The sequence below is a fragment of the Citrus sinensis genome, chromosome 3 (genome assembly GCF_022201045.2).
Source record: "Citrus sinensis cultivar Valencia sweet orange chromosome 3, DVS_A1.0, whole genome shotgun sequence".
NCBI lineage: Eukaryota > Viridiplantae > Streptophyta > Magnoliopsida > Sapindales > Rutaceae > Citrus > Citrus sinensis.
In genome coordinates, this window is record NC_068558.1 from 2,561,506 (window position 1) to 2,572,146 (window position 10,641).

Below are 10,641 nucleotides of genomic sequence, written 5' to 3' on the forward strand. Positions count from 1 at the left end.
CAAATGAATAAAGAGAATATTTAATTACCGATACGATATGCAAAAAAAAAAAAAACCTTAAATTACATCTATAGTTAGTTAAATTGGTTATATCAGAAGAAAAGGTACCTGTATACAAGAACGTCAAGGGGCATGCATGAATATTCCTTTTGGAGTAAGAGAAATGATTCCTTCATTGCATGAATTAGCAGAGAATATGCAAGATCCCAAAAGTCAAGATAGATTTATCCGCTGGAAAGCCAGAAACATCTCCGGCGTAACTCCAAGATAATGAATTATGAATGTGCAGCAGTTTCTTGTTGTAATCTTATGGTTAAGTTCATGATGAACCACAATTTTACAAGATTGAAGAGAGTTGATATCCTACAGAATAGATTACTATTTTTAATTTATTAAAAAAAAATCAGTACCTTTTGATGGAAGAAAATTGTGGGGAAAGCAAAGATTTTTCGAAGTATATCTAGAGGAAGGAGCTCCATGAAGAATTTGTACGACCAAGTCCGGTTGTCGCAAGCAGAGGAATTTGACCTTTGACGAGTTCTTTTATGGTTTAATCCTTAACTTATTAGATTCATTTAATTTATCTAAATTATAAATAAATTCAATAAAACTGTGCTTAAGAATGATTGCATTAAATAAAGAAAATATATACTACTTTACTACTATAACTATAATTTGGGCAAGTTAAAGTTACATTATCATATAACAAAATATTATACGAATGAGGGTCGTTGGATTTAAATAGTAAAATCGGTCGAATGGAAATGAAATGAGCAATCGTTCCTGTCTCTTACCAAATACTAACTTTAGCAAAACCGTACCTTTGAGATGCTGGTTTAGGAAGGGAAATCCAAAACCCTTAAAAAATATATATATTGTACGTGGTTGTTGTCAGAGAAGTGAATTTCTTGCTTTTTTTTGTTTTTTGTTTACTCCCTATTAGAGATGGCAATTTAAACCGGACCCAGCCCAAATCCGGATGAACCCAAATAATTCGGTTCGGGTTAAATCCGTACCGGATTAAAAATAAATCCGGATTCGGATGTGATTTTGCCAACCCAGACGTCTCCGGGTCCGATTTCGGGTTCGCATAAACCCGCATATGCGAATCCCAAACCCGGATGTCCTTATTTTAACATTATATTTAAATTATTTTTTTAATATAAAAAGGGGAGATAAAGTCAATGCCCTAGTTCACACTTTCACTTCATAGCCGCCCAATTCATTCTTCTCCTATCTCTTCATCTTTTCTCTTCTCTTCATGAAATCATCCTTTTCGTCTCTCTTCAGTTCTTCTCTTCATCAAATCATCATCATTACTTGTCATCACTTCGCAACGCTGTGTTCCCGCTCATCATCATCATCAGCCTCTGTTTGGTAGCCATTTGTCCATCACGATCTTGATTTTGGCTGCCGTTCATCCGCCTTTTGCGAATAACGCTCGCAGCTGTGACGTGTTCATCATCATCATATCATCAACAGTCGCTGTTCGTTGCTTTACCAGACGCCGATTGTTGAAGTTTGTGAACTAAATCCCTGAATCGCGGCTGTGACATGAATTGGAGATATGGATTTGTATTTTGTGAATGTTATATCATAGATCTATGGTTTATTGCTTTGAAATTTAAAATCTGTAAATTTAAAATGGTTTATTGCTTTGTATTTGATTTGGGTAGAATATGGATTTGTAAATTTGTGAAGTGAATTTGATTTTTTTTTTATTTGTATGTGATCCGAGTTGAAAATCCGTAATCCGGAAACCCAGATTATTCCGGGTTTAACCCGTACCGGACCTGGTGTCATAAAAACCAGGTTTAAATCCGGGTTCGGTACAATATTTTAGTGTCCGGGTCCGGAACCGGGAAGGCCAAACCTGGACCCGGACCCAGTTTTTGCCATCCCTACTCCCTATCAATATTGACTAACTATACTTGGTGAAATATTTTATGTCGCATAAAAAATTATTTCAAAATGGGTTAGGACAATTTAAATTAAGTTAAAATAATTCCACTGGTGGTTATGTCATATGTTACATTCCAAAGTTTATTGAAAATCTAGATAAAACTTAAAAAAAAATATTAGGAGTAGTTTGGAAATTCCACGAGGCACAGCTTCTTGCCTTCTTCTTCTTATTTATTTCTTTCTTTCTTTCTTTCCTTCATCACATACTTTGATTTTGTTAGTGCGATGGTCATAGATGGGGTGATCGGATCGGCCATCATTTTTTTAATGATTTATTACGAAAATTCATTTTTATGAGTATGACGAATGACCTTTTTTTTTTTTTTTGCTACCTGAAAAAATAAATAAATCATTAGACATAACAGTATGGAATTTTGAAAACCTAGAAAAATTTAGTCTTGCCCAATTTCTTCTTAATTTTGTCTCTTTTTCTTTTCTTTCTTTAAGTTTATTACCAAATTAAAATTTGTGATTAAGGAAGCAAAGGAAAAAACAAAAAAATTACAAGAGAAGGTGACGGCTACTTGGTAGCAAAGGCAATCAAAGAAAGAGAAGAAAGAAAATTAACTTCTATTTGGCCTGTTTCATAATATTAAATTGCTCATTTCATTTCCATCCATCCGATTTTATTATTCGAATTCAACGACCCTTATTAGCATAATGTTTGGTACATGATAATGTAAATTAACCTTGGCTCTATAATTTTCATTATATTCTCTAATTCATAATTTTGTTTTCAATGCATTCAATACTAAGATGATCCGTATCAAAACGCCGTAACCTGGTTTTGAAAAAAGTGCAGGTAGTAAATAGGTGAAAACATATTCTCCTTAAGAAAGAAAGTGTTAATCGCAAGCAGCCAAGCATCACTAAGGGCATTTGCGGATTGGATTTTTCGGATTGGACATCAATCCATATGCGATCCATGATTTTGTGGATTATAAATTTTTAATCCAATGTAATCCACGAATTGGTGAAATTCAATTCAAATCCAATCTGAATGTTTGCGGATCAGATTCAGATTTGACCTAATCCATATCCAATCCACCATTTTACGAATTGATTTGCGGGTTAAAATTTTTTAATCATGTCCTATCAACGAACTAATTAAATAAAAAAATTTAATATAAAAATAGTTTTACTATCGATTAAATTTAAAATTAAATAAGATTTAAATAAAATAATTGTTTAAATAAAGGTAGAAAATAAATTCAAAGTTTCAAAATATAACAAAAAAAAAACTCATTTGTTTAGATCAGTACATGAAAATTAACTATTTAGGAAGCTATATTTTTTATTTAATTATTTTTTATTTTATATTATTATCAGATAAGATATAATATGGTGTTAATGTAACTATATTTTAACTTATTTATTTATTAATAAGTACAATACCATATTTACAAGTTTAATTTTTTTATTTTTTTTAAGATTCGCGGATTTTTACGGATTTATAGAAGTAAATTCATATCTAATCCACCGACTACGGATTTTTAGATTTTCAATCAAATCCAATCAAATCCACCAATCCACAGATCGAATTTTTACGAATTAGACGGATTAAGCGGATCAGATTGGATTCTGAACACCGCTAAGCACCACCCCAAGCGTGGGTATGTTGGGTAGCCGCATATCAGAAAATTATTTGATGTCTCCACTTCATGATACCTAAATTAGGTATAACGTATGAACCCATCAGACTGAACCATCAATCAATCACTAGTTAAAAAATAAAGAGAGAATGATTTTCTTATCTTTGAGAGATTAGAGAAGTGAATTTATTGAGAAGTACAAATATATTCCGAACATTTTGTAAATTTAAAACAATTTGGCATCAATTCATCGTTTTGCAATCATCAATGTAACATCTCAAAACGTGTAAATTCCATTTAACAAAATACAAATATCAGGAATCCATTCTTAAATGCCAAAGTTTATGATCAGTAGATACTCGGGTCAGCCATGGCCTATCAACAATGGCATATCAAAGCCTTCATTCTATATTTCCATTCCTTCGATACCAAAAGCCTTGCACGTCAAGCATTTAAGAATCCATGTAATCCTCTTGACAGCTCAAAGCCAAGCAGTTTGAAATGTCGTGATGATTGTTGACGTTGAATAAAGCATTTACGTTTGGTTGAAATCCAGCATCAAAATTGCATCCTGTAGTTTGTTTAATTAGTTATTTGAGATGAAAATGGAATCATTCTTAACAAGTAGAAGACAAGAAAAAATAGTTTAGAAGAAGAAAATAGAATTAAAACTCACATACAGAACAAATTAGGAGAATCGCTAAGCGCACCTGTCTAAGGCAGCGGCACTAATGGGAATTACACCAGACGGGGATACAAGAGCATCAACTGGCATGTCCTTTGGAGTAGCTGATATGATTCCTTCATCCATGATCTGCAAAGAATATGACAGAGCAACTGCAAAACCAAGGTGAAAATAGAGAAATGACCAAATCTGCTTCTTTAAATCAAATTAAGAAACAATATAATCAGTTTATAAGAACCTAGAGCTTCCTATTCATATTGCACAGAGGAAAAGTGAAACAGAAGTTATCCATACCAAAGAGGGGTTGCCTCCAATTTCTTTCCTTTGCAAGCTCTTGGTACTTCTTCAGGAATGTATCATAATAACTTCAGAGTTTTTTCATCACATACATTAACAAAAAGTTATACCAAGATACAAGAATCCACATAAATTTAAGAATTTAAAATGAAAGCTACAGAAGAAACAGGGGAAAGTGAAATAAAAGTGTTTCTTGGGCATTAAACCAACGAGACAGAACAAGAAAGCTACAATCGTTACCACTAACCTAGTAGTACTAGTATTTTGAGGGGGAAAAGAATCAAAAATCAAGAATTGTAGTGACGAGAGCTTTCATATTTCAAAATTGAGAAATCTAGTCCTAAGAATCCTTAGCTTGGCCTTATTGTTGGAATTCTGGGAACAAGCAGCTACAAAAGGGTCAGATGGAATCCAGCTTGTGGACAAAAGCTTGAGTTAAAGGTTCATTAAAAAAAAAAAAATGTGCTTGCTTCCATGGATATTCTTGATTTGTGAGTGCATGTGTGGTTTTTCCATAACTCAAATTGCAGTACCACAGAGATTAAATAATTTTCACTAGGCCAAGAGAAGCACGAGCCTTACCCTCCACCACGGCCCAAGCGTCTCCCAGACCTGTCAAATGCAAGTCCTGGCAAAAAGTATCTGATGAATACAATGGACTTTTCATTTCTATACTCTACATGAGAAATTAAAAAGAGGAAAATTGACAAGTATACCAGGTAGGAGAAATAAATCCACTGGCTCATTTGCCTGCATTACTGCAACAAGAGAGATATTTAAAATTCACAACAATTTAAAGCCAAAGAGAGAAAAATGTGTTTTCCTGCTAGTATATATTACAATAGCTTAAGTATATTTTTCATGAGAGAGCTTCAACACAAAGTTGTGGAAGTTTCACAAAAATGGTCCCTTATCATGGAATTGTAAGTTTTTCATTGCAGAAATAATATGTTGATATCCTATATATGCCAAATCCATTTCCTTTTCGACTTCTTTTGTGTGTGTTTGTATAATACAAAATAAGCACAAATTCATAACATAATGAACAACAATATACCATCTTCTCGTTCATTTCCATCAGCATCTACTGGAGCTGGTTCTAAAATATTCATCGAGTTTGCAATTAGATCATCAATACTTGAGATGTGGAACATGCGCATGTGACTATTCTTGTCCTCCACACGTGGCACATAGAGCTTCTTCCTTGTCTTTGTATCACCATCTAAATACAGATACAGCAATATTATAATTTATAAGAATCACCAGACAGAAAACATACAAATTGGTTACGGCCGCCCCATTTCATCAATCATCACCACATAGGATCTCAAAGACAAATACCCAATACAGGATACAGAACGCACCTGCGTTTGGAATTTGCAGAATTTGAGACAACAACTTTGATGTATCAACTTCTCTCAAAGCAGAGCAACTTATATAGGCACATAGTCTCTGACTAGATTTAAACCACGGGGCTTCTAAAACAATTTTCTGAATTGCATTGTCTGGAACCAAAATAAAATTACAAAGAGTGCAGTATGTCTTCAACTAACATCAAATATAAGAATATAATAATAAGATGAGATCGAAGTGAAAGAAGGTGCTGACCTTCATGGGATCTTAGCGAGGGGTCCATGAACTTGAGGGTCTTTCGGACTTGGGATCGAAGGATCCGTTTTTGCTGGAAAATGGACTCCAGATCATGTTCTTTTTCTTCAGGGTTGCTGCTGTCGTTGCTCTGGCTCATCGTGCCCACAAAATAGCAACCAGCAAGGTAGGTGGAGAGGAGTGACTTTGTTGGTTTTGTGTGCGCATTGCCCTTTGGGTCGTCAGCAAAAGCCAACCTCTCTCCTCTGGCTGTCTTAGCCCATTCTTTTTTTTTCCTCTTTTCTTTTAATTATTTTTTCATTAATGCATTTGCATCCCTGAAGACTTTGGTTTTGTGTTCGCCACCCAAGCAAAGAAAAAAAATAAAATAAAATGAAGGGTTGTGTTTATTTCCTAAAAAAGGGTTTATTGAAGCATATTAAAGATTGTATTATTTTTCCTTAAAAAGAAAATGATATCATTGATGGCATCACTGTATATATGATTTATAAATAAATAATTATTTATAATTTAAATATCCTTTATTTTAATTACATAATATTTTTTTATTTCATTAATATTTGAGGAGAGATTTTTTTTCACCTTATTCTTGAGGTCTAGAATACTGTTCGAGCATCTCCTGCATGTGTGTGAACATATTTCCTTTCTTTATGTTATTGTTACACTATAATGTAAAAATATGTAGCAATAAAAATATTCATAATAAAACCCCAAGATACGTAATATTTAAAGATAAAAGATGGGAAAAAGTCCATATTCCATTTGGCCAAATTTATGAATTTATAAAAGTATGAAAAAAATAATAAATAGATAACATTGCAGGGACCATACTTTAAAATCTTGCTTCTGAATTCCTGATAACAAAATAATAATGCTCAGCTGCAAACCAACAATAGCATTACAACTGAGTTCGAGGGCCAAGGCAAATCCACTACCTTGTATCTCTCTTCAAACCCTAACCCTAATCGCAAATCTACGATGACCTGAACCTTCATCCAGCCCTCATTGCCCGTGCTCACGCTTCACTGTCCGATCACAGAATCATATCTAAAGGCGTCGAACGAAATCTCAAACGATGCCGTCGCAGGCCGATCTGGACCGTCAGATCGAGCACTTGATGCAGTGCAAGCCGTTGCCGGAACAGGAGGTAAAGATTTTGTGCGAGCAAGCGAGAGCTATTCTTGTGGAGGAATGGAACGTGCAACCCGTCAAATGCCCGGTCACCGTCTGCGGCGACATTCACGGACAGTTTCACGATCTCGTCGAGCTTTTTCGCATAGGTGGCAACGCTCCTGATACCAATTATCTCTTCATGGGCGACTATGTTGGTCAGTTCCTGTGGTGAATTTATTTGACTATAGTTAGTAGGTTTTTTACTTTCCAATTTTTGAGTTTCTGTCAAGGTTTTCTTATCGTGTTGTGATATTATGGAGATATTTGCAATGTCTAGATATGATTATGAATTTTATTATGATTTTCCCCCAATACAAATTTGCATGATGGGTAGTTTAGAGAGTGTGTTTATCGCATTGCCTCGATTACTTTATCTAAATTATCTAAATTAAAGTTACAGGATATGCATATATTTTATATGAAGTTAACCTAACCTGTTTTGAACGAAGCTAAGCTTTAGGCCAGTATTTTGTCCTCAGGGAAGTCCATGGGGGTGTAAACATTAGTTGGAGCTGCTGGTTTCAATGAGTATGTGTGACTAACAGAAATGGAGTGGTGCTTTTCATGGATCAATATGCAACTTGATTTGACAATAAATAAACTATGTGCTAGAGGGAAGATACTTTCTCTAGCAACTAGCATGTTTTTCTAAGAGTTGTTTTATCAAGATAACCATGGATAGAACACTGATAATGTAGATATATAGCGATTTAATTGACAAAGCAATTTCAAGTAACTTAGGACTTGTAACAGGCTTATATAAGCTACGCATCTTTCAAATGTAATATGCATTTGTTAAACATATTATAGTATTCCTACACCTGAAAGATATAGTTTCCACATTTGTTATTGGATTAGCAGTTTCAGCCTTGATCCATATTCAAATGACTTTTGCAGCACATTCTGTTTCTCTTGTTATGATATATTAACTTTTAGACTTTCTATCCAAGTGGTGACTCCGTTTCTTGCTGAACCTTTGACTTTTAGAAGTTGATGTGCAACGATGCTGAGGATCAAAGCACTGGTGATGTAAGCAAAAGAAGAAAGTACTGGTATTTGGATGATTTTGATAAGTTAGCTCAAAAAGTGGAAGAAGTGGATATGAAAGCCAATTTACTATAGGATAAAAGTGATTTTAAGTTGGAGGTAGAGTTAATTGTTGTTGGAGATGATATCTAAATAAAATCAACTACGACATCAATGATATAATTAATCTCATGCTTGAAAGTTGTAACCAAGGTTTCCTAGTGTATCTGATTAAGGTTGTCAGTGGTTTTACTTTTTATTTCTTTCAACTTTAGCTACAGACTTTGTCCATACATCTTCTTTTATCAGATTGTCATTGATTGTTGTGTTGTGATATTATGCAGATCGTGGATACTACTCAGTAGAGACCGTCACTCTTTTAGTTGCTCTGAAAGTACGTTATAGAGATAGAATAACAATTCTGAGGGGAAATCATGAGAGTCGTCAGATAACTCAAGTGTAAGAATATAGTTGTTCAAATTCAATCCATTGAAAAGTAGCAATCACTGTTTCATTGATCATCAACAAAAAGATGTCTCTGCACTTTTGATGTCCAGCATGTACTCCTGTTCATATTTCATTTAGTTTTAACATAAAGGGGTGCTAGCCGAATTGTTCTCTTATTTTGTTAAGCAATTCTAGTCAAATTAGTGCGAGTTTAGTGAAGAGATACAGAGAATTTCCCTGTGTTCCAAAGTGGTTATTTAACTAAATTACTTTAAAAAATTGTGGGTAATTTGGGTGTTGGGTGTTCTATGTTCGGTCATTTTGGTCCAGCAGTCTAGGCTTATGTCAAAATAACTTGATGGTTTCATTTTTCAGGTATGGATTTTATGATGAATGTTTGAGAAAATATGGAAATGCTAATGTCTGGAAGCATTTCACTGACCTTTTTGATTATCTGCCACTTACAGCTCTAATTGAGAGTCAGGTTTGAATTTTATTAAACAGAAATTCTCTGTTTAAATCCTTGTATTGTGGCTGACAAATATCATCTGTAAATCTTTTTGCAGGTTTTCTGCTTGCACGGAGGACTTTCCCCATCTTTGGATACATTAGATAATATACGTGCTCTGGACCGTATACAGGAGGTAGTCCACCATTTTACCTTGATTGGTTGCAAATTTATCCCTTCCTATTTCCCTGACAGCCCGTTACATTCATTCCATTTGGTTCCCACATGTTCCAATGTTAACTAGAAACACAAGCACTTCTTGTCATATGAATCATTACTGCATGATTTACATTTCATCTCAATCAAAATGCTTTTCCAACCTCCTCAATTCTTGTTGATATTTTTTTTTTGTTACATGAAAGTAGGTTCCTCATGAGGGCCCGATGTGTGATCTCTTATGGTCTGATCCCGACGATCGATGTGGATGGGGAATATCTCCTCGGGGTGCTGGGTACACATTTGGGCAGGATATAGCTTCACAGTTCAACCATACTAATGGGCTGACTCTTATTTCTAGAGCTCACCAGCTCGTAATGGACGGATACAATTGGTGCCAAGTATGACAATTATTAATGAAAGTAGAATTAGTTTTGATTTGTTATTTCTAGAGATTTTATTCATTTGTTTGCTTACCATAATTCGTGTAGGACAAGAATGTGGTGACAGTGTTCAGTGCACCAAATTACTGCTACCGGTGTGGAAATATGGCTGCAATTCTTGAGATTGGGGAGAATATGGAGCAGAATTTTCTTCAATTTGACCCGGCGCCTCGTCAAATTGAGCCTGACACCACACGCAGGACTCCCGACTATTTTTTGTGATTGCCATGGATTCCACTGGTGAATTTTATTCTTTAATGTTGTGTTTTTGTAGATGTCTCTTACAAAAACTGAGTTATTGTTTTTAGTCAAAGGAGAGACAAGACGAAGCCATTGTTCTTGTCATTCTTTTGATCGAAGTTTTTATGATGCTGGGTTCATGTGAGTTTATAGGTCCGATCTGTAGTAGCTTCTTTTGTATTCTAAAATGGGAAGAAAATGGAAATGTCATGCTGTGTTGACGTGTGAATTTTACATCCTTAGGTGAAACATTCGCCCATTCCAATACTACTTGGGAAGGTATCTATCCCAAATTCCCATTTCAAAATTTTAATATAAGAAATGAAATCGGGCCCCAAGGCGAACTCAGACTATTTCGAGGGCGTGAGCACCTACGGCAGTGCCAGACCTATGAAGTAGTGGGGCACATTAATTTACTTAAAAGAATTTGGACTTTGTTTAAATAAAATTTCATTTAATTTTGTATCTAATCCACTCATTTAAAGAAACTTTGATGATGAAAAA

The 10,641-nt window shown here is 34.6% G+C and overlaps 2 protein-coding genes across 3 annotated transcripts; one reads left to right on the forward strand and one right to left on the reverse strand.

The window, feature by feature from the left end:
• Positions 1-3,707: 3,707 nt before the first annotated feature.
• Positions 3,708-6,400, reverse strand: LOC102622960 (5-formyltetrahydrofolate cyclo-ligase, mitochondrial). Its single transcript, XM_006476641.4, has 8 exons — positions 6,145-6,400; positions 5,901-6,041; positions 5,594-5,758; positions 5,253-5,294; positions 5,119-5,164; positions 4,534-4,604; positions 4,265-4,391; positions 3,708-4,125 (listed from the first exon to the last, which is right to left on the reverse strand). The coding sequence occupies exons 1-8, from the start codon at positions 6,281-6,283 to the stop codon at positions 4,113-4,115; spliced, it is 744 nt and encodes a 247-aa protein (XP_006476704.2). The 5' UTR covers positions 6,284-6,400; the 3' UTR covers positions 3,708-4,112.
• A 620-nt stretch (positions 6,401-7,020) lies between these two features.
• On the forward strand, positions 7,021-10,366 carry LOC102622563 (serine/threonine-protein phosphatase PP2A catalytic subunit-like). Of its 2 annotated transcripts, XM_006476640.3 has the most exons (6): positions 7,024-7,472; positions 8,688-8,802; positions 9,166-9,274; positions 9,357-9,434; positions 9,664-9,855; positions 9,946-10,366. In XM_006476640.3, the coding sequence occupies exons 1-6, from the start codon at positions 7,220-7,222 to the stop codon at positions 10,117-10,119; spliced, it is 921 nt and encodes a 306-aa protein (XP_006476703.2). In that variant the 5' UTR covers positions 7,024-7,219; the 3' UTR covers positions 10,120-10,366. The 2 variants fall into 2 exon arrangements, with proteins under 2 accessions (XP_052292293.1, XP_006476703.2); XM_052436333.1 differs by lacking the exon at positions 9,946-10,366 and having other exon boundaries at positions 7,021-7,472; positions 9,661-9,809.
• The last annotated feature ends 275 nt before the right edge of the window (positions 10,367-10,641 follow it).